Below are 23174 nucleotides of genomic sequence, written 5' to 3' on the forward strand. Positions count from 1 at the left end.
AGAGAGGAAGATGAAGGCAAACGGGATTGGTGCTCCTACGGGGGGCGGGTCCGTGTTTTCTCCTCCAGCCCTTCGCAGAGCTCGGGGCGCTGATTGGCTAGGACATCTCGCGAAGGGGCTGGCCCACCGGCGGTTGGATGAGTACCGCACCAGAACTTCGCCTAGGAACCAACTGAGGAGTCGGAAAGGGGAAGGCGAGTGGAATTGGTTGGTCCGGCTAGGGCTGGGCTTTTGTTTTTCTCCAGTTACCCTTGGAGGGGCTGGGGACGCAGACCTCGCCCTCCCGGAGCTTCAGCTAGTGAAGTCCAACTCAGGCTTGGGCGTTGGGTGAGTCCAAGGTTTCCTCAACAAGCCCTTCACGTGTTTAGTTTTGTTTATCTTGCTGGACAAATTAGCTCTTCCTGGACGTGCTGCGTTCGCGGTCGCGCTCGACTGCTGAACATTTAAAAGGCATGTGCCCCCACCACTAAGTTGTTGGGTCTTTACTGCCAACAGCACACAGTGCAAAAGCTTGGCAAACTCACGTAGGACACATATGCCTGACAGTACCGTTCACCTGCCTCTTGTTACAGATGCAGCCCCGTAGAATACCTGCTGTCCAGCCCAGCAATAAAACTCCTGTTGACCGGCTTCACTTCTCTTAGGGTGATAATCAAACGCTCTTCTGGAGTTTCAGCTACCCTCTTTAAGGTGCTTGTTTTAGGCCCACGTAGTCCTAAAAAAGGATTTCTTTTTTTAACCATAAATTTATTTATTTTATTTTATTGATTATGCCATTACAGTTGTTCTATTTCCCCCCTTCATTCCCCTCTACCCTGCACCCCCCTCCCCCACCATTCTCCCCCTTTAGTTTATGACCATGTGTCTCAAGTTCTTTAGATTTTGTATTTCCCATACTATTCTTGCCCCCCTAACTATTTTCTTCCTACCGTCTATGCTATTTATTTTCTCTACCTTCTCCCCTCTTCTCCTTGTACTCCCCTGTTGCTAACCCTCCATGAGATCTTCATTTCTATGTTTCTGGTCCTGATCTAGCTGTCCTTTTAGTTTGCTTTTGTTTTAGGTGTGGTTGTAAATAACTGAGTTTGCTGTCCTTTCACTGTTCATATTTTTATCTTCTTTTTCTTAGATAGGTCCCTTTAATATTTCATATAATAAGGGCTTGGTGATGATGAACTCCTTGAATTTGATCTTATCTGAGAAGCACTTTATTTGCCCTTCCATTCTAAATGAAAGCTTTGCTGGATAGAGCAATCTTGGTTGTAGGTCTTTGGATTTCATGACTTAGAATACCTCTTTCCAGCCCCTTCTTGCCTGTAAGGTCTCTTTTGAGAAATCAGCTGACAGTCTGATGAGAATTCCTTTGTAGTTGACTGTCCCCTTATCTCTTGCTGCTTCTAGGATTCTCTCCTTCATTTTAATCTTGGCTAATATGATTATGATGTGCCTTGGTGTGTTCCTTCTTGGGTCCAACTTCTTTGGGATGCTCTGAGCTTCCTGGATTTCCTGGAAGTCTATTTCCTTTGCCAGATTGGGGAAATTCTCCTTTATTATTTGTTCAAATAAGTTTTCCACTGGTGGCTGTGCCTTTCCCCCTTCTGGTACCCCTATAGTTTGGATGTTGGGATGTTGGAGCGTTTAAAGATGTCCTGGAGATTCCTAAGTCTCTCCTCATTTTTTTGCATTCTTGTTTCTTCATTCTTTTCTGGTCATTTTTATCCTCCTTCTCGTCCACTCCTTTGATTTGAGTCCCAGTTTTCTTTCCATTACTATTGGTTTCCTGTGCATTGCCATTCATTTCAATTAGTTTAGCCTTCATATGTTCCTCTAATTTGTGACTAAAATCAACCAGTTCTGTGAGCATCCTAATCACCAGTGTTTGAACTGCGCATCTGAAAGTTTTGCTATTTCTTCGTCTCTTAGAGTTATGGGCTCTGGAGCTTTGAGATCTTCTTGAGCCATTTTTGGTTTGTTTGCGCCCGTTAAGTATGAGGAGCGGAGCCTTAGACGTTCACCAGGGTAGGGCCGCTCAGGCCGCTGGTTTGTGACGCTGTATGTGGGGGCAGGGTCAGAGCGGGGAAATAGTGGCCCCCTCTGCTGCCTCTCCCCACTGGGGCCTGCTTGTTCCCGTCTCACCACCCACTCCCTCGCTGCTCTATCTGCCCACAAATGCACAACCACAGTCAACCCACTGCCCTGCACCCTTGCTGGGTCCACTGGTTGCTCACTGGGTCACTCACTGGGTCCGCCCGTTGCAACCCCACGCCTGGGATCTGCGCACCTGAGTTCGTCTGACCGAGTTTTCCTATGTAACCCCGCTCCACCAGCTGCTGGCTTCGCCCCTCTTACCGGTCAGGCTGAAGAATTCCTTGTTATCAGACTTCCAAAAAGTTCAATTTTCTGTGTTCTGGCTATGTTTTCTGTTGCTAATATTTTGTTGTCTCTAAATTTGGTTGTGTGAGAAAGCACGGCATCTCCACCTATGCCTCCATCTTGGCGGAAGTCCCCAAAAAAGGATTTCAAGCATTCCCACAACATACACAGGTGATGAGGAAATTGTATTTCCACCCTAGACTTCTCACACGCTCTAGAAACTACCTGCTACGACAGCCCCCCACCCTCCAATATTTTGAACACAGCAACCAGGATCCTTTAAAGACTTGTCAGATCAGATCACTGCCTAAATAAAACCCTACAACTTCTCTCCACTCAGTAAAGCCTACGCCCCTACAATGATCCCTACACTGATCTGCAAAGCTCTGCATGATTAGCCCTGCATCCCCATTACCTCTCTTGACACCCAACTTTTACTTCTCTCTGACCACAGGGCCTCTTTAATCGAGCTGTTTACTCCACACTCCCTGGGATACTTTGCTCCCAGATATCCAATTAGCTACCTCCTTCACCTCCTTCAAGTCTTTGCTGAAACCGCACTTTATATAAGCTCACTCGCACCATCCTATCACTAGCACTGCTGACCCTCCATCCTACTCTAATTTTTTCTCATAATATTTATCACATTCTAATATAACACATAACTTACTTATGGTATCTACTGGCTGTTTTCCCTTGCTAGAATGTAAGCTCAATCACAACAGGTCTTTGTTCTGTTCATTAACTCACCCCCAAGCACTTAGATTCATGCCTGGCACATACTAGATGCACAATGAATACTTACTGAATTGAGCTGCATCTAGGATACCTCCTCTTTAATGACCCCAAACTGAGCAAACTTGACATACCCACGCTCGAAGTCTCTCCCACTGAATCTGCTTCTCCTGTGAAAAGCACTAACAGCCTCCCAGTTGCCAATTAGAAAATCCACACATCACACCTAACTCCTTTCTCTCCCTACACCCCTTTGAAATCATTCACTCAATCCTGTGGAGTCTAAGAAACAAACATGTCTGTCTTAATCTCTCCTCCTTGTTCCATCTTGGTGTAAGCCCCATCTCTGCTCCCCAACTATTTTGAGAACAACTTCCCATCTCCCTTAAAACATATACTTGATTATGTTATGCTCTTGCCGACAATCCCTCAATTTTAAATTCCTCAAAGCAAATGCCTTCCAAAATCAAATCAAGAATTCTGGTATAGAATAAAAATTCCCTCATCATTTAGCACTTATATGCCGTTTTTTGAATGTTAGCCCCCTATTCAGTCACCTCACATCCTTCAAACCAAGACCCAATCCTGGCAGCACTTCCATTTCTTAAAGAGGCCACGGAATTTTACAACTCAGGTCTTGGCCTGAGTAATTCACCTGTCTGGGTTGCCCTTTCCTCACTTGCTTCTCATCTAGTTATTGCCATGCGTTCATTACAGCTCAGGTGGAATACCCTGCTTCAGGAATCCTCTTCTGAAGCTCACCGGCCTCTCCTTTATTTGCTCTTCAGATTGAACCAACATGCACCCAACACCAACAATGTGGCAAGTGCTGGAAATAAAGATGAGTACAATGATATTCTACCGCAGAGAACTTCCAGGGCAGAGGAAGACAATTACATAGCTGGAGCCTAATCCAGCTCACACAGTCTGACCTACTGTGTGTCCAGCTGAAGACTGCATGCACAAATGGACAAAGATCAGACCATTTACAGTAACATCACACTCATCCACAATCTCTGCAGCAACCGGCCTGGAATGGCTGGGACTTGATCAAGTACGTCTCTATTTTTGCCTCCATTTCTAACACAGGACTGACCACAGAAAAGCAAATATGCTCCCCAAACCAATCACTTAAGACACTCCACTACTAGTTAGCCTGCTTCCAGCTTCCCCGTGCCAATCTCCTCCAACCCAAGCACACCTGACGACTTGCCTTTTTTTTCCCACTATAAAGCGTTCCCACTTCCCAGGCTGCCACTGAGTCTCTGCCAAATGCTGGTAATGGTGGCTGATGCCCTTGCTGTATAGTAATCTCTGATTAAAGAGCATAATTTGTTTGTTCTTATTGGGTGGTCTTTATTTCCACAAACCTCACCACTTCAATCCTGTCCAGTAGTGACTCTCACCCCCAACTTTCTGCATTCTAATGATCTCGTCTGACTCTTCACCTCACCACGAACCCCTCAAGGTCCGAGACCATGTCTGAACATACACCTTGCACAGTGCCTTCCAGTAACAAGTCTCTGCTGCTTTGTGTTGAACAGCAATGCTTGGAATTGGGACTGTGCTGGATATTTCATGTATTCCCCACCTTCACATAGCACTTCTTTTGTAACCTACTGAAGCACTTAACACTTTTTATAACAAGCTGGCCTCCTATTAATGTAGGGGTTTTCTTGTCTTCTTTACCCTGTATTCCCAAACCTAGCATTTAAGAGGCACTTAAGAATTTACTGAATAGCTAAGACCACTGAAACCGAACATTAAATTCCAAGTTTTCCACAATGTCAATAATCTCGAAACTCAAGCTCATGTTGTACTTAACATATCCCTTGGAATGTGTTAAGTACAAATATCGCCCCTCTCCTCGCTTTGAAGGGAAACCTGGACTCACCCACTCTATGCCCCTCATCTATGACTCTGTCAAGCAAAAGCCTCTCCTTATTCCCACCAAGAGACATGGGCAAGAGGAGTAATTCCCACTGTTCAATTCCCCACCCCTGCTGTTTCAGTTCCACCATTACCTCTTCTTCTCTCCCCTTGATCCTTTTAGAACAAAATTAAAACTTCTGCTGAGAGCCTCCTGCCACGCAGAATCAATATTAAAGAGAGGCATTGTAGCTGTGGTTTCTGCTAGCTGTCCACATTTCCGCTTCCCCGTTTCATGTAGAACCCAGTCTGTGATGGTGCCAACAACCCATACACCTCAATGGCTGGCTTTGTGGGACGTACCCTTACTGACATCAGCCAGGCCTTGACCAATGCCCGTGGGGCAAGCCCCACAGAGAGGGGGCTACGATGTGATGTGGGTTTAAGTATGTGCCCCTGGCCCTGGTTAATTAACCATGTGAACACAAGTTGTACAGGCTATAAAGGGGCTTAACCCACTGTTGACAACTCTCAATTCCTTAAGGAGGTGAGAAAAGGAAAGCCAGAAAGATGAGCCCGTTTTTAATTTCGCTTACTCAAATCACTGGCGCCTACATGCCAGAGGCTAGGGCAACAGAAGTGAAATCTATCCGTTTCACCAGACCTGCTGCCAATGCAGTGCCCGAGGGGCCAAGGAGTGTTCTCATCCCTGCTCCCTGTGCTGCTCACAGTAAGTGGCTCCAACAGGCCACCTCAGCAAGTCCTATGCAGCCACCCTCACAAAGAACTTGGTTATTTACATTGTAGGGACTGTTCCTGCCAAATAAAGATAACCACAGTAGCCCTGGCTGGTGTAGCTCAGTGGATTGAGCTCGGGCCTGCAAACCAGACAATCGCGGTTCGATTTCCAGCCAGGGCACGTGCCTGGGTTGTAGCCCAGTTCCCTGTAGGCCAGTTCCCAGCAGGGGACGCACAAAAGGCAACCATACATTGATGTTTCTCTTCCTCTCTCCTTCCCTTCCCCTCTAAGGATAAATAAATAAAATCTTAAAAAAAAAAAGATAACCACAATAATTCACACAGAACTTTATTTTCATACCCTAGTCCCCTCCAGCTCTTGCTAACCACTTTACACAGTGTCTCCATGACCCTGGGTTCTGGCACCGTCCCGCACAGCGATGGTCACAAGCAAATCTCCTCGAGGAGGAAACAAGGAGCTATTTCTAAAGGCCACGGGGCACACCAGAAAGGTGACCAGTTTCCGGGACCCCCTCCTCCCTGACCCCTGCTCGTGGTGTCCCCCTCCCATGGAAAAGGACCCAGTCTGGAGGCTGAATCCGAGCATGACCCTCATGGTCCTCCATCCTGGCCCCTGGGTGCCTCCAGGGGAATGAAAAAAGACAATTCCGTGTTCCTCCTTCTCAAATGGAGGGCCTTTCAAAACCCAAACCAAACCGCAATGTGGGGGTGCAGCAATTTTCCACAGACTTATATTTTCACTACCCCATTGTCATTCTGGGAGGCTTTTCCCTTAACTGTCATCACAACTTTTCTCATCTTTCACAATGGCAGAATTAGGAAGAATTAACTAGCACTCGCCCTGGGTGGCGTGGCTCAGTTGGCTGAACATCCACCCCAGTGGGGGAGAATATGGGAGGCAACCACTTGCTGCTTCCATCTCCCTTCCCCTCTCGCTCAAAGCAATGGAAAACTGTCCTTGGGTAAGGATAAAAAATTTTTTTAATTAAAAAAAATTAAACGAACACTCGAAAAAAAACTAACCCTGTGAAAACTCTGTCTTAGACATAACTTCAGTGAGATGCGTGTCTAGAGCAGTAACCTCCTCCCGACCCCTCCGCCCCTCCGTTCCCAATCCCTGCCCGCACCCCCTCCTCGACACGCCAACACTGTGCTCCCCAAAGGGCAGGGTCCTGGGAAGAGGCCCCAGAGCCTCAGGAAAGCTGAACTTGCTCCACCTCATCAGGCAACAGGCTGGGCTGGCACTGTGGGCACCACCACGTGAGCCTCTGGAAGCCACCTGGAGGCCCGAAGGCCTCCTTCATGACCTGGTGCCCCTCAGGGCACTGATTTTTCTGGTAGATCTGCGTGTGCTGCTGTTTGCCCTGGAACTTTCCCTGAAGCCAGTCTGCACTGAACTCCACCACGTGATCCACGAGGATCTCCAGTTGCTGAGGACTGAGGAGTGAGCCAAGAGAAAGGGGATGGATCCCAGCTCTGTACAGGGCTTCATTCTTAATGATGTTCCCTGAAAGAAAGCAGGGAGAGGACAAGGGGAGAATAAAGAACACATCTATAACAAAACCAGTGCACACAGTTAGAGAGAACCGAAGCTGATGGCAGCAGGGGAGAGAGCCTGGGGAGAACCTGGGGCCAGCTCTGCCGTGCACAGCAGGCTCTTGGGGAAGTTTCATAATCCCTGAGTCAATTAATTTCCTTATCTATAAAGTGGGTTTGGCAATACTTACTGTTAAGGTTACTGTGCAGATGGGAGGAGAGAAAACTCAGGCACAGCCCAAGTAATAGCCAAGTGGTTACCAAAACAGGCTCTGCAACCTGATTATGTAGATTTAAATCCCAGCTCATCCAGACCCTAGCTATCTAACCCTGGCAAGTTCCTCACCTTCTTTAGGCTTTAGTTTCCTTGTCTGTAAAATGGAGATGTTGCCTGGTTTTTGTGAGCAGTGGGAATTCACACACACGCACACGCTGAGCACAGTGACTAGTACATAGAGTATTCAACAAATAGTACCTGTTATTATTGTTTAAAATGTCAAGCATAATGCCTAAAATACAAAAAGTGTTAGGAGGTATTATTTTATTATTTTCCTATTCTTGCTTCATCCCCTGTGAATCTGGCCTTCATCCCTTCTAGAGTCAATAATTCTCTTCATAATGTTCCAACAATGCAGTTTCTTTAATCTCTACTAGGCATTTATTTCAATCTATTTCCAATTACGGTGAACTGGGCCCAAGCTGCTAGGCTGTTAAACAATAATCCCCTTCAGCAGCAAAGGCTGGGCTTGGCAGGAAGCAAGCGCTCAATCCCTGTGCTATCAATGGATGAATGAAATGACTGCCCTTTCCAAGAGCTTCATAATCACACTCCCAGCTACACACAGAATTTCTCTCTAGAACTCACTGGCAGACCACCTGGATTCCTATCGAAGCTGCACCACTTACTAGCAATAGATCCTTTGCTTTAATTTCCCCATCTGAATGAAGAGTAAACTAGTAAAAAACTATCCTACAGAATAGCAATAAGGATGAAACCACGTGCCTGGCACATTAGAGTCACTTGAAAAATACTGGCTATTATTATGGTTGTGCATGATAATGATTTGTTAGTGGAGCATCAGCTCTTACTAAATATACCGTAAAAGCCCTTTGCTCCTCAAGGTGCAGGGACCCCCATTAAGAATGCAAGGCCACTGTCTGGTGAGCCACTGGGCCAGGTCTCCCATCCTGAGGTGAGCTGTGCCTGCAGCAGACAAAATGATGCCTTAGTTATGGAGGGGACTCCGTCGTCACCAGCTCACTGTACTGCCTCAGCAGCCAATCAGAGGGACATGTGTTGTCCCACTGTGGGAAATGAGGATGGTTATGTCCTTACAGCCCAGCTAATTAGACACCCTAGTTTTCAGATTGCTCAACTCTTCTTTCCACATCAGAACACTCACAGTTTCATCGCTCAGGAAACCTGAACAGAGAGCATGAACCTGCTTCTTCACTCATGAGACAGCTCTGCTTTGACTGGTGGGCAGCTCCATCTGCCCTGAGCAACCCCACTGACAAATGCCCTGCTCTCTGTTAGCAAACTGCATGCCTTTGGCTCCCTGACAGTCACCTTTCAAGCACCTGCTGTGTCCCAGGCACAGAGCTAGGCAATGGAGGGTTCAAGGATAGATGAGATATGACCCTGCCCTTTAGGAGGTCATAGGCTAATGTGGCTGTCAGGCAGTCTACAACTGATAATAGGATTAGGGTATGAATTCTGAAGCCAGGAAAGAAGTTAGAAACTGTCTAATCTAACTGCCTCAGTTTAAAAATGAGGGAAGCAAAGCCAAAAAGAGTAAGGGATCACCTCAACACCAGTAGGGCTCACACTGGGAGTGGATCTCAGTTCCGTGCTTCCCAGACGAGCGACTTTTCTATTAAATAACTCTGCAGGGCTCACCCCTTTCCCATCCATCATACCTAAGCCTGAGAAGTATCTTTGGTCCAACAGTGTATAGCAGACAGGCTGTGCTTTGCCCAGAGCTTCCAAGGCTTGTCCTCGATGGAACTTTGCAGACAAGATGTCAGAGGTGGGTTTGATCACTGGGGAAAAGCTCCAAGACATCTGACAATTATAAAATGCCAGGAAGCCGCCACCACCAAAGTGCAAGACCAACCTGGGAAGAAAGAAAAGATCATGAGCACCTAGAGTGACCACAGTATTGTCAGCTCACACGTCCACGCAGCCCACACCCCACTGTCAGGATTAACCTGGGGGAGCTAAGGTCCCGGAAGAGGAAAGGAATGGCTCTGCCAGAATCATACAAATTTCAGGGCTAAATGAAGTAATTAAAAGAAAACACATACAGCGTGCTTCATTTTTCTGATCATAACAATACAAGTTCACTTATTAGAAAGGAGGACAGACAGATGCTAGAGAAACACCACTCCCAGTTTCGGGCAAGGTTTACCAAGACAGACGCACCTGAACATGGGCTTCCTGAACCCCAAGGCAAGAGAAGAAGAAACCTTATGAACTTCGATACAGAAATGGGGCCCTGACCAGCGTGGGTGAGTGGGTAGCACATCGTCCTGCAAAGCGAAAGGTCGTCAGTTTGATTCCCGGTCAGGGCACATGCCGGGGTTGTGGACCAGGTCCCCAGTCTGGGGGAGTATGAGAGGCAACCAATCAGTGTTTCTCTCCCTCTCCTTCTCCTTCCCTTCCCCTTTCTCTGAAAATAAATTAATAAAAAAATCTTTGAAAAGGAAGGAAGGAAGGAAAGAAGAAAGGGAGGCTGGGTGGGTTACTCTGCAAGGGAAGATGTACAGGCTGGAATGGGACTCCATATCGGAAGAAGAGTGTGATTCATGCATCTGACCTAGGTGATATTCTATGTGAAAGTAAAAGGAACCCAAAAAACATCTATGCGGGGTATCTGATGTGATTAATTAAATCAGGAAAAATCTCAAGATAGGGGAAATGAAAAGAACAGGACACAGCAGGCATTAGATTGATGATATTTATTGTGAAATCTAAAATGGATTATGATTATTCAACTGAGAGCCACAAGTGCTAGGAAAGAATTTCTGAAACCAAAGATATTTATTTTAGTATTTTTTTTAGGGTTTTTACATCTTTATATTTTTAAAGATTTTATTTATTTATCTTTAGGGGGAAGGGAAGGAGAGAACGAGAGAAACATTAATGTATGGTTGCCTCTCATGGGTCCCCCACTGGGAACTGGCCTGCAACCCAGGCACGTGCCCTGACTGGGAATCGAACCGCGATCCTCTGGTTCACAGGCCTGTGCTCAATCCACTGAGCTACACCAGCCAGGGCTATTTTAGTATGTTTTTAATATTAGTTTGGGGGGGGGGTGTCTTTCGTTAATGAAATAATTTACTTTGCATTTCACACAGAACAGCCTCAAGTGTGCATCACAACGTGACAAGTCGCTCAGGGGTTTACGGACAGCGTGTCCACCTCAGCAGCGTGGTCCTGGGGACTAGGGGTCCATGCAAACCCGAGGGAGTTGTGTGGGAGGAAGTGGGCACAGCGGGAATGTACTGCAATCCCTTCTTATAGGAAAAAAAAAAAAAAAGGCACTGGAGCATCCTGAGTCACTGAAGCCCCTGCCGATGGGGCTGTAAACAGATCCTGTACCGGAGCTCTCAGGGATGGGGCGGGCAGGACAGCGACCTTGATACATAAAGAGATCTTTCCATGTGGCAGCGGATGAGGAGGGAGGCTTTCAATTTTTAATGGGCTCAGACCTAGACCCTGGTATTCAAAAGAGACTATGTCCAAACTAAAATCGTTTCCTTGCTCAGAAAAAGGTGCTAGTAGCCCTGGGACCAGACCATGAAGATACCGAGCTGCTCATTCCCAAGTCCCTTTTCTATGGGACAAAAGTCACAGGGCAATGGCTAAAAATCTTAGTTCATGTTAAGCTCTAATGGAGCCAAGTGACTGGAAAAGTCCATATTTCAGACAGCGGTTTATACAACCTGCTGAAAGAGGTTTCTAGCAGGGACCAAACCGGGAAGGTCCAGAGCATCCTTAGCTTGAAGCTCAGCACATACAGAAAATCTCACAGGAGTATTAAAGTAGTGGGGAAGAGAACAGTCCCAGATCTGAATCTTTATGGGATAATTTGATAAAAATCTAACACTGGGTACCAGTAACAACAAATGCCATTTATAGTTACCTGGCAGCAAACAAAAACTCCCAAAGCCTGCCCGGCTGACCAAGGGGTCTTTCCAGGAAGTGTCTGTGCACATGGGAGAGGGCAGCCGGGCTCGGTGCAGCTGACAACCCGACGTGACTACAGAAACAGAAGGGGCAGAGTCCTGGTTTGCTGGCCTAAGGAGGGCTGCGCAGCATAGAACCAAAAGCTCCAAAGCAACTGCAGATTCTCTGCAACCAGCTGTGACCCAGAGAAAGAGAAGCCAGACTCTCGCTCTAGAGAAGGTGAGGGCCCATATCCAACCCACACCACTGGCATTAGTCCTGGTCGTCCTGCAGCTGATGGGCAACCCACACGAGGCAGCGGAAAGGAGCTGGTCAGGGAAAAGGGGTCACTCTTCATCTTTTAAAGTCTTAATTTGTATTTTAACCTCAAACTTATTATAAAAGTGCCCTGGAATGAAACAAAAGTATACTTTTTTTCAAGCCCCTCACTTCTGGTAGGTTATTTCCCCTGGTCTCCAGTTTCACCCTTGGACTCCAAAACCTTCATCAGACCACCCGTGCTCGCGGACCTGGGCCTCTCTGGGGAAGCCGAGGGCTCTACTCCAGACGAGCCATGCCAGTACACCCAATGCTCACTATGCCCCAACCGGGACTGCGTCATGGTTCATCTCCATCACGCCACAGTGCTGGAGCAGCATCCCACCGTAAGCGTCTGCACGGGGCCAAGGACTCTTGGCCTTGCCCTGCTCTAAGAGAACATTGGACACAATCTTGTACAGCTGAGCAACCAGCTTAAACTTGGCGTCATGAGGCAGGTGTTTCAGAACAGACTCTCACTGACACATACACCATGGATCCGTCTTCCTCAGTATTGCATGGGACATAGCCTGAAACAAACCATTCTAAGCTGAGTACTTCCAAATGTAGTCTTGTGACTTCTCATCTGACACAGCTTTGCCAGCTTTCTTCTCTGGCCGCATCGGCCAAACAAGCACTTTCTGATCTGCCTGCCAGTCCATGCAGGGCCGACCATGGCTGCTGCGAAGGACAGGTAAGGGTCTGAAAAGGCACTGCCCACCAAGTGGCTGGTACAGGCACTGCACTGCCACCTTCATGATCACTGTCGAGGGTGAGCTACAAGTGTACGCGCTCAGTAAACTGAGCATTGTTATAGCCTAACACGTTGCTGAAACTGAGGGACAAGTTCAGCGTAGAGTCAGTGGCCCTGATACAGCTGCTCTCACGGCACAGATTCTGGTAATCTTCGCGGCAACGCAAGGCGGCTTTGGGATCAGATCCATAGTCTTCATAGATCAACTCCCAGTACCCAGTCTGTCGATGTGCTCTGCTCCAGCAGTTTCTTTCACTGTTGAGAGCTGTAATGGCTGCACTGAGCTGAGATGTGGGTGTAGATTGGTGGCAGAGTTGTCCAGCATGGTGAGCACATGATAGGCACATGACAGTGCCCTCTTTGCCCACTCTTTTGAGAGCCAAGGTACCTGTTCCTCTGTTGAAATTTGCCCAGTTACCCACAGCCAACATAAGCCCTCCACTAGGGGCTCTATTGCTCTCTTGGCCTCGGGCAGCAGTTCCTGGCATTCGGGGATACTGCAGCCTCGGAAACGGATACCCTCATCAGGATCAAGAACTGAGGTTTCACATACCGAGTCCTTCGTGCCTCTCGTGCCACCGTACACCACGTCCACAGTGACTCAGCCCACAGTTGTCTTAACTCTGTCCTGCTCCTTAGGCATCAGGTCAGCCAATATGTCTTTCAAATTCGTGGAGGAAGCACTAGCATGCAAGAACAAGACAGGATGCATTCTTGGCTCTAAAGAAATCCATGCAGGGAGAACTCGGGGATCTGGTAGGGAGAGAGCTGGGGGGGGAGGGGAGCCACCTGCAGCACCAGCCTGTGCCTATGGGCACATGAGGTTCTTAAGCAGCTTAGTTACACATAATTAACTATGTAATATAGTTAGTTAGCAATCTGGAACTAAAATTCTAAACTATCTCAGCAAATGCAGGAGATGGCGTTGATGTAACAGAATAGAAGTAGTGAAGTAGAAATACTTCATCTCATCTCAGAGGGGTAAAGGAATGTGACCAAAAAACCAATTTCAATAACAAGGGAGAAAAGTTATTAATGTTATTAAAAATGTGATGGCTGTCAGATGTAACTGAAAAAAATTTAAAAATTTATTTATTTATTTATGTTTAGAGAGAGGGGAAGGAAGGGAGAGAGGGAAAGAAACATTGATGTGAGAGATACATCAATTGGTTGCCTCTCTCATGCCCCCAGCCAGGGACCTAGTCTGCAACCCAAGCACGTGCCCTGACTGGGAATCAAACTGGTGACCCATGGGTTTGCAGGTCGGTGCTCAATCCACGAAGCCACACCAGCCAGGACTAAAAAATAATTAAAAAAACTTTTTTTTAACTTGATGGCTATTAACTCAGAGAACAATAAGTATAACTTAAGATAAATGTATTACCAACAGAATGAAGATAAATAGTAATATTTCTAAACCAATGGGGTTGGGGGGAAGCTGATAAGAAATGATACATCCAAAGAAAGAAAAGAAAACAAAATACAATAAAATGGCTAATGAACAAAAATCCATATACCTCAGTTATCCCATTTCAAAATAAAGAGTTTCAGGTTGAGTTTAAAGATATACAAACGCTTGGTTCATAGTTTATATAAAACATACCTAAAATAAGTGAAAAAAAAAAAAACCCTACAACTAAATGAGGAAAGAGCAAGGGGTGGGCCAGCGGAACTGAGTGGCACTATTAACATCAAGAAGAGCACAATTCAGGACCGAAGGCAAAGAAAGAGCATGTTATTTAATAATGAAGCTGTAAAGAGCCTATGAGAGTCAGGGACCCTGATGCCTGGGACCTCTGGGCTGAAAGCACATAAACAAAAATGCTCAAAAAGACAAGGAGAAACTTTATAAAACCACAATTACCCTGGGAGACTTCGGGTGCCTCTTCCCAAGGTAGATGTATTAAGTAAAAAAAACATAAACAAGGACAAAGAGTATTTGAGTTATTGATGTCATAACCTGTTCTTAACATCCACAGAATGTTCTACTTTGAACACACTGTGCACTTATGTACATAAAGTATAAGCAGAGATCAGTAATGTCTTTGGTTGCGACTCTTAATGCCCAAAGCAGAAAATGTGCAGGCTATGATCATAATACTAATCACAGTCCAGTAAAGAATTACAGCCAAACAAAAGAATGACTCCAAACACTCAACCATCTGGACGAGCAGGAAATACTCTTACATACAGACTACTTAAACGAATGTTATTTATTTTAAAGGCCAACAATATAGATAAAACTCTGGCAAGCCTAATTAAGGAAAAAAGGGGTAGGGGACAAAGTAATAGGTAACACATGAAAAAAAAGAAGGGACACAGAATTGGACAAGAATTGAAAAGGAAGAGAGCGGTGATGTGTTAACTCATCTGGGAGGGGGGGAGGCGCTGCCTGTGGAAGAGCAGCGAACTCCCCTCTCGCTGGAGACCTGCAGGGATCCACCCAGGAGCCACCGGTGGTGAGAGGCGGGCGGAGGGTTCTGAGAAAGTTCTCCTTGCTCAACTGAACGTTTCAAAATGACCCTCTCTCTTCCGCTTTCCTCTTTCTTTGTGTGCACATAGGCCTGGAACTGCTGTTTTTAAGACAAAACCAACGCGTGGAAAAGCGCAAACACCAAAGAATCACGAGAACCTGAAGCCAAAGACTGGGAAGCGAGTCGATGCCAAATCCCACCCTGGCTCTGAACTTCCAACTACATGAACAGCCAGAAAAATCGCCCCCCAACTTAAGCCAGCCTGAGTTCTTTTTACAGCCCAAAGCATCCTACTGGATCACAAATCACACCATAAAGAAAGACTACAGATCTGAGCGTAATGAAATATAATATGAGACTTCAGAAAACAGAAAAAGCAATGTGACTTTCGGGTAGAAGGCGCCTTCTTTATTTAGCAAAAAGGGGTTAACTTAAGAGATAGCAAGAAAAATACTGACCCCGTATAGTTATATAGTTCTGGACTGTATAACTTTGTAAGTTATATAAATGTCTAATCACTATGTTGTACACCAGAAACCAATTTAATATCCTTTGTCAACTTTTGTAATTGAAAAATAAGATTTACAAAAAAAAAATACTGACCCGTGACTATATACAATGGACAATTCTGAATGCCAAAGGGCACCAACACTCCCAAAAGACACAGAGAGGAAACAATACTGGGACCACACATCACAAAAGGTAACACACAGTACTGAAAAGCTCTTGCAAAGTAATAAAAGGAATGCACAGGCAAGCCAATGGCAGCAAGAACTCAGCTAAGTGAGCACTTCTGCAAAGCTATAAGGATGCTCAGCCGTAAGGATGCTGCTCATCCTCTTTGAGCAGCAGTGACCCCTCTGGGAATGTGCAGTAACAAAATAACCCTGACACAGATGCCGTTTTATGGCCTGAGATAGTCTCGACATTAATGGATTAAAAACTGAGACAATTCTGTCCCTAAATTCAGAGTGTACTTGTGAAGCCATCCAATGTTCTTCAGAGACCTCCACCTCCCAGGGCCATGTTTGTTGGAAAAGTTGTCCTTCTTCGCTAAGCCTACCCAGGATGTGACCATTCCTCTCAGGGTGCAGACCACAGTCTACGTTCTATGACAGGGACACAAAGAAGTGTCTTCTCTCTCCTAGCAAGCAGACTGCTGGAGAGCCACCTGAGTGCGCCCACAGAGTGAGGCACACAGTAGGGGCCGTGGGGAACACTGCAGACCCCAGGGGGAAGCAGAGAGACACTGCCCATGGCCCACCCACCATGCCATTACCTCGGAATGGGGTCCCTCCAGTCACCCCTCTTGTTCGCTTTCTTTGCTCTGGAGAATTCGTTCACCCAGATGCTGCCAAACAAACCAAAGCTGATCTGCAGCCACCTCTCAGCACTCCCTGCAGGGCCGTCTCCCCCCAGATACTCCGAGCCATTGTCTCCGCTGCGGACATGCTCCAGGGACTGGGACGACTGGTCTGAGATTTTCTGGAAGCCGGGACCCAAGGTCTGCTTGTGGTCCCCAGCCCCTTCCTTCCTCTCTCTTTTTTGCAGAGGTTCTGGCAGTGGGTTGTTGCCAGGAGACCTGGTTTCTTCGTCTGGGTCAAATCTAAGGAACAGTTTCTTTCCATGGACCTAGAAAAAAAATGAACATAATCCAAGCCTTTGTTATAGATGCATTTGTGTTTCCCCAAAATTCAGGTGTTGAAAACATGACGCGCCAAGGTATAGTATCTGGAGGTGCTCCCCTGGACGTTGATGAGGTCATGATTCAGGTGGGGGCCTCATGAAGGGGATCACTGCCCTCATAAAAAAGACCCCAGAGAGCTTCCTGGTGTCTCCCACCATGTGAGAACACAGAGAGAAGATGACTGTCCGTGAGCCAGGAAGGTGAATCTGCCAGCACCTTGATTTTGAATTTCTAGGCTCCAAAACTGAGAAATAAGTATCTGTATTTATAAGGCACCCAGTCTGTGATGGCAGCACAAGCAGACTACACAGACCCACAAAGGGGAGGACCAGAGAGCAGGTGGATGGGACATTTATCCTACTGCAAATCTTTCCACTCTTGCCCCTTCCAGGAGGCTTTCCCAAGCTGGGTATTTTGGACTTGACTTTCACTCATTGCTCCACAGGTGTGGGCATTTAGCACAGTTTCAAAGTGATTAGAATCAAGTGCGAATTGGATCAGCAACGAAAACAAATCCATTCCAGACAGCAAGGCCATCCTAGAATACCTGAAGGGGAATGCTCCCAAGTTTTTCATGGATTGGCTAATAAATGAATAGAAATTGTCATCCCTGTATTGAAGGATTAGTGCTTTAAAAAAAAAAGAAACAGCACCACATGCTCCACATACAGACTGAGAGCAGCTAAAGACAGCACACTGTAAAACTAGGTGCCACCAAAGGTCCAGACTGAAGATCATGGTTCTGACGACACGATCTCCAACTTCTCAGTGAGTAGAGAAATTCCAACTATGGCAGTATTTGCAACGCTCTCTCCAAAGGAAGGCATTTTCTGCAAATCTGAGCACAGCTATCTGCGCCCACGTATGAGGAACGTGGGCTACATAAAAAACAGAGCAAGGTACGTGACTGGTGTGGCTCAGTGCATTGGGCATTGTCCAGCAAAGTGAAATGTCTTTGGTTGGGGCCCTGCTACAATTCGATGTTGCTCTTGCACATTGATGTTTCTCGCCCTTTTTCTTCCTCCCAGCAACCCCCCCACCACACTGAAAATAAAATCTTAAAAAATAAAAAATGCAGAGCAAGGGATTAAGTGGGCATAATAGAATTTGCTCCAGAAAATGCTTTCTCGATACAGATTCACCCATGTTGGCATCATGCTGATGAAAATATTTACCAAATGCCCCTCTGGGTTAACTCATTTACTGGGTGAAAAATGCTTCTGTCAGGATATTCCTGTACCCGCTCCGACTATGGCCATTTCTACTGCCCCTCTTTTCAGTTCCTGGGACACGACAGCACTGCAAACAGCTGATCATTCACTGAGTTTAAACAACGAGCCAGACAGTGTGCCACCAGGCTGTGAGGCGCACCCAGATGAGCAAATCTCTGCTCCTTCCCTCTAGAAATTCAGTATTTAAGAGGATGAAAATTCTGACACATGCAACGACAGGGATAAACGCTGAAAACATTACGCTCAGTGGAAGAAGCCAGTCACAGGAAAACACACAGGCCGTGTGCTTGATTCAAGGTATGCACAGTGCCCTGCAAAGGCAAATCTAGAAAGACAGAAAACAGGTCAGTGGCTGCTCAGGGCTGGCAGTGAAGGGCTGGGGTGGAATGCAGAGTTTCTTTTTGGGGTGATGAAAATGTTCTAAAGTTGATCATGGTAATGGCTACACAAGCTTATGTGAAGCCACTAAAAGCCAACGGACTGCACACTTTAGGGAGTGAATTGTATGCTATGTGAATTTTATCTCAGTAAAACAAACTAGGATTTACTGAGCACCTATTATGTACCAAGCATAAAGCCTGTTTCTTTCTTTTTGTGTCTTTTAAATATTTTATTTATTTTTAGAGAAAGGGAGGAAGAGAGGGAGAGAAACATCAATGTGTGGTTGCCTCTCATGCGCCCCTTATTTGAGACCTGACCCACAACCCAGGCATGTGCCCTTGTTACCAAAGAAGAGGTCCGGGGGGCGGGGGACAATACAATATTTGGCCCACCTAGGAATGCCAAAAACTGCTATACAACAGGGGCCCCTTCCAAGGACAAAACACCAATATCTACTGGGTTCTTCTGTCCGCCGCCAATTGGAAAGACATCTCTCAATGCCAGAGATTTGTGAAAAGGAAACAAAATGTTTATTTAATGCTATTCAGGCCTAACGCCACCACTAAAATAGCAAAGTCCTTTAGGGTATACTCCTATACCCACACAGCGCTCCCTTCTCCCACTGTCCCAACTCCAGGTACCGTAAATCAGGAAAAGAGCACACGTCCCTTTTTCAGGCTGCTGGCACCGTCAGCTGTGTCACTGTGCAGGATCTCGCGTTAATCCAGTCATGTGGCACCTTCTCACGATCCACCGGCAAGAGTCCTTTGTACCCAGTTCCAGTCAAAGTCTCTCTTGCTTTTCAGGCCACGTGGCCAAAGGGGGCATCCCAAAGCCGCATGGGCCTCTTCTACCAAAGCCGCAGGGTTTCTCACTCCACCAAAAGCATGTAGCTTTCTTCTTCACCTGGCTGCAGGGATCTCTATTCTGGCAAAGCTGCGTGGTTTTCCCTTTCACCCGGGCAGTTACTACCTCATGTCCTGGAGCCCATCTTTTCCAAGCTCTCATACAGGCCTTCTCACTCAGGAGCGCAGCCCCTAGTTTCATCTTGAGTCCCCAGCTACTCCCTTCTTCCTAGCTCCAAACTTGGCCACAGCTATTTAACATATCTATGAAACCAGTTAAAGGTTATAGATATGTTAAATAATCATTCCAGAGGTTAGCTGCAAAACTGTTGCTATGCAAAATAGCTCTCAATGGCCCTGCTCCATTCGTCCCTTCCCCCTTGTGGGGGGTGGTGAGGACATCTTATATGTCTCTCCAATATTCCTATACACTTTGAATTCTGGACACCATTCCAAATCTTTATTTTTGCCCCCCCCCCCCCCCCCCCCGCTGCACCCTGTATCACCCTGACTGGGAATCAAACCAGTGACCCTTTGTTTCACAGGCTGGTGCTCAATCCACTGACCTATACCACCTAGGGCTAAACTAAAGCCTGTTTCATACAACCATTTTTACTGCTCAGTGATTTATCCCCATTTAGAACTGCAGAAACTAAAGCTAAGATTAAGCAACCTGCTTAGGAGCACACAGCTAAGAAGCAACAGAGCCCATTAATTGCTTTCTACAGCCATTACTACACATCTCCTAAGTGCCAGGCACTGAGCTAAGTGCCAGCGATACAACATTGATGAGGACACACCCCCTCCCCCCAATGATCTGTCTCCTCCATGAAGCAGACAGGGAAATTCAGCTACGAGGGCCCAACGGTGGGAAGCAGAGGGCACCATGGAAACACAGAGGAGAAGGCTCTCCCCAGCCCAGAGCAGGCAATGCAAGCTTCTCAGACAGTGTGAGGGTCAGGCTAAATCCAGAAGACTAGAATTACCGAGGTGACACGAGGACACAGGCCTGGGGGCAGAGGTGGAAAATCAAGGAAGAATTGTTCAGGTAAGGGAGAAGCAATTCAAGGCCTTGGGCAAGGACTTGTTAGAGGAGCTCCAGAACATTCGATATTAGATAAGAGATGTAGGGCAGGGTAAACCCTGGGAGTGCCTTGAGGGAATTCAGACTTACACTCAGGGCAAAGGTGAGCCAGGTTAAAAACTGTATTAGAAGACTATGCTCTTTGCTTATGTCCTTGAGGCCTCCTGGGAGGAAGCGTGGTTCCCAAGCAACGGTGCAGAGTCAGCTGGAGCGTCAGAATCACTCCAGGCTCCCTGAATCCGAATCTCCAGTGTTTGTACCATTTTTTTAATAGTCCCACGGGCCACTGTGACGCCCCCTTCCGGCCGAGAAACACCAGACTGAAAGAGGAGGGGCTGCATGGAGTGCTAGCATGGCTGTCTTGGGCTCAAGGAAGTGATGGCATGGAAGGTGTTGAGATAAATTCTGGGGGAGGCACAGGACGTGCTGATGGAGCCAGCCCACCTGTGTGAGGAAGACGAAGAGCTCACCTGGGTGTCCTGGAGCCACAGGGACTGGAAACTGGCAGGGTTCAGCTTCTTACTGCTGCCCCCTGTCCGGACCACCCGCTGCCCCACAAAGGGGCGCACCAAGTGGTGGAACTTCCTCACAGACGGCCCTTCAGGCATCCCTGCAGGCAGAAATGAGGTGTCTGTTTCTCTCTAGCATCTCTGATGGGTGTCGAGCTCCAAGCAGTTATTTTTGTGTGTGTGCCAACGTTAACAGTATACGTGGCCCGAAAGGGGGCATGGTTTGGGAGGAGTGTCAAAGAGACTGACCAGCTGCACCAGCTTCCCAGGCATGGGTTCCCTTTCCAGCGCCTCTCACCTTCCTTCATGTAGCAAACAATCAAGCACCTGCAGTTCACTTCAGGGAGCCTTCCACTTGGAGCCTGCAGCAGCTCTGAACAGGAGCGGCCCCTTGTGACTTTTAGCCTGGACAGTAGCCCCTAACTCATCTCCACACTCTCTGTCCTCCCCTCAAAACCAATCCAACCCACTGCTGCTGATCTATCCACGCCCCCCACACACACTTTTTAGGAAAGAGCTGCTATTGGTAGCGAAGACTGAAAGGCATCCAGCTCTCCCAGGATCACTGTGCCTCACTAATAAGGGTGCTGTGTATGTGACGACCATGCAGAGCTCAGAATCAGGACCAGTGCAGACACAGGGAGCTGTCCGTTCAGAGCCGGGAGAGGTCACACCCAGCTTAACTACAGATCTTTATCCCTGGTAACTGAGAAACAGCTGGGGTTCCACTTTACCTCGGATGTAGGGTTACCTCCACCTCTCTCTCTCTGCTCCAAACCACCCAAGTTCACTGAGAGTCTGTGAAGCACGCAGGTGTTTGAGTCCGAGTGGTCTGCACCCCCCTTCTCCCACACGGGGGTCCCCCTCCCGCCCACCCCGCACCCTTACCCCGGGCACACTGCTTAACTACCTGTTTCTTACCTGCACGAGACTCTCTAAGGGCCAAAATCCAAAGAACTGAGTAGGTACCTGGTGTGGTGTCAGCTATTCTATTTAAACAACTCAAAAGAACATTGCAAAGTCTCTGAAATGGGGATGTCTCTTACAATCCATACCCTCCCACAGTGAGCGGCACACTTGCCAATGTGTATTTTAAATCTGAGTGTTTTACAGTCACTAAAATGTAGTGATAATCCCCTAATGGGCCTTTCAAGATACTCTCGAGTCTACAGCGGTAAAACTGATGGGCTGCAAGAAGACCTGCAGCGGACCTGAACCTCGACCAGCTCCCCGTGTCCTGGTCATCTCTAACGAGGAGGCTTCTGAAAAAGCCTCCCTCTGAAATGCACCTAATCCTGAAGGTACGTGGACACAGGGCGTGCTTCTTCTAGGTATATTTGTGGAGATGGAAGACTGAGCAGCAAACTGCCTCCACCATAGACTTAAAAGATTAGAGCCTGAGGTTAAAGTGAACGGGGCGGGAGGTGGGGGGTGAGAGGTGGGCGCAGAGACAGGGCTGAAGGGCACACCGGTGCAGCTCCCAGGAGAAAATGGAGGGAGAACCGGGGTAAGCGCCCTCCCAGAAAAAAAAATGGTCAGGGTTGCGGATTCCGTGTAAGATGCTTGTAAAATTTTCCATAATTGAGTTTTCCCGCTGGTAACAAGGTGACAATAAGAGCAGGCAGCGGTAAAGCTTGCGAAGCCCTGCAAGATGATGGGGGTGGGCACCCAGCGCACCTCCGGGGAGGGAGCCCCACCGCCCTCTCCGGCCCGCGCCGACCGTGCGGAGGAGGGGCTGGCGGCTGCACTCACCGGCTCCGGGCCCGCAGTCCCTAGGCTAGGCCCTCCCGCCGCCTCCGGAGCTGGGAGAACTGGGTGCCTGGCGTCTGCGCCGGGTTGTGACCCCGGGCTGAGCGCCCTACGCCGTTCTGGCAGCTGGGAGCTGGGCTGTAGCCGAGGGTAGGAAAGGGGGCCTATAACGAGGAGCCCCGCTCCAGTGTGGGCACGTGACCGTGTTTGGGTGGGTGGGTGGGTGGGGGACGTAGAACGGAGCTCCGCTCCTGAGTGTGCGCAGACTAGGCCTGACTCGTCCCCCTTGGTGGGGTGGGCGGGGCTTTGCCATCATTGGGTGGGCGCCGGGCTCTACGCAGGGGCGCAGGGGGCGCAGGGGGCGCAGGGGGCGCAGGGGGCGCAGGGGCGCAGGGCGGAGAGGTTGTGGGTCTGGGTTCAGGTGTGCCCAGCGGCGACCAAAGGTAAGGTGAAGGGCGGTGTAGAAGGAAGGCAGTCAGAGACTGGGGTTGTGTGACAGTGAAGAAGCGAACCGACTTTGGAACAGTTATTGTTTAACGAAGACAGATGGTGGTAGAGAAAAATTAAGTATCTGAATAAAACCTTGGTAAAGGCGAGCCTTTACGTTGATGGTGCTCAGCATCCGAGCTTAGGTCGCTGTGAAAAGAAAACGGGCTGTCAAGAAATTTTCATGAAATTCTCAAGAAGTTTTTAAAGGG

General features: G+C 47.7%; 1 protein-coding gene and 1 long non-coding RNA gene across 2 annotated transcripts; one reads left to right on the forward strand and one right to left on the reverse strand.

Annotated features, from left to right (window-relative positions):
* The first annotated feature begins 130 nt into the window (after window positions 1-130).
* On the forward strand, window positions 131-4453 carry LOC128626367 (uncharacterized). Its single transcript, XR_008390299.1, has 2 exons — window positions 131-327; window positions 3897-4453. It is a non-coding gene; the product is annotated as an uncharacterized LOC128626367 (long non-coding RNA).
* Window positions 4454-6081: 1628 nt separating this feature from the next.
* On the reverse strand, window positions 6082-22557 carry NEIL2 (nei like DNA glycosylase 2). The gene is made up of 5 exons (XM_053658138.1): window positions 22480-22557; window positions 20689-20828; window positions 16269-16621; window positions 9193-9389; window positions 6082-7243 (listed from the first exon to the last, which is right to left on the reverse strand). Exons 2-5 carry the CDS (start codon window positions 20824-20826, stop codon window positions 6930-6932), a joined length of 1002 nt encoding a protein of 333 aa, XP_053514113.1. The 5' UTR covers window positions 20827-20828; window positions 22480-22557; the 3' UTR covers window positions 6082-6929.
* Between the last annotated feature and the right edge of the window lie 617 nt (window positions 22558-23174).

Source organism: Artibeus jamaicensis, unplaced genomic scaffold (assembly GCF_021234435.1).
Source record: "Artibeus jamaicensis isolate MK-2021 breed Jamaican fruit bat unplaced genomic scaffold, CSHL_Jam_final scaffold_537, whole genome shotgun sequence".
In the NCBI taxonomy this organism is placed as follows: domain Eukaryota; kingdom Metazoa; phylum Chordata; class Mammalia; order Chiroptera; family Phyllostomidae; genus Artibeus; species Artibeus jamaicensis.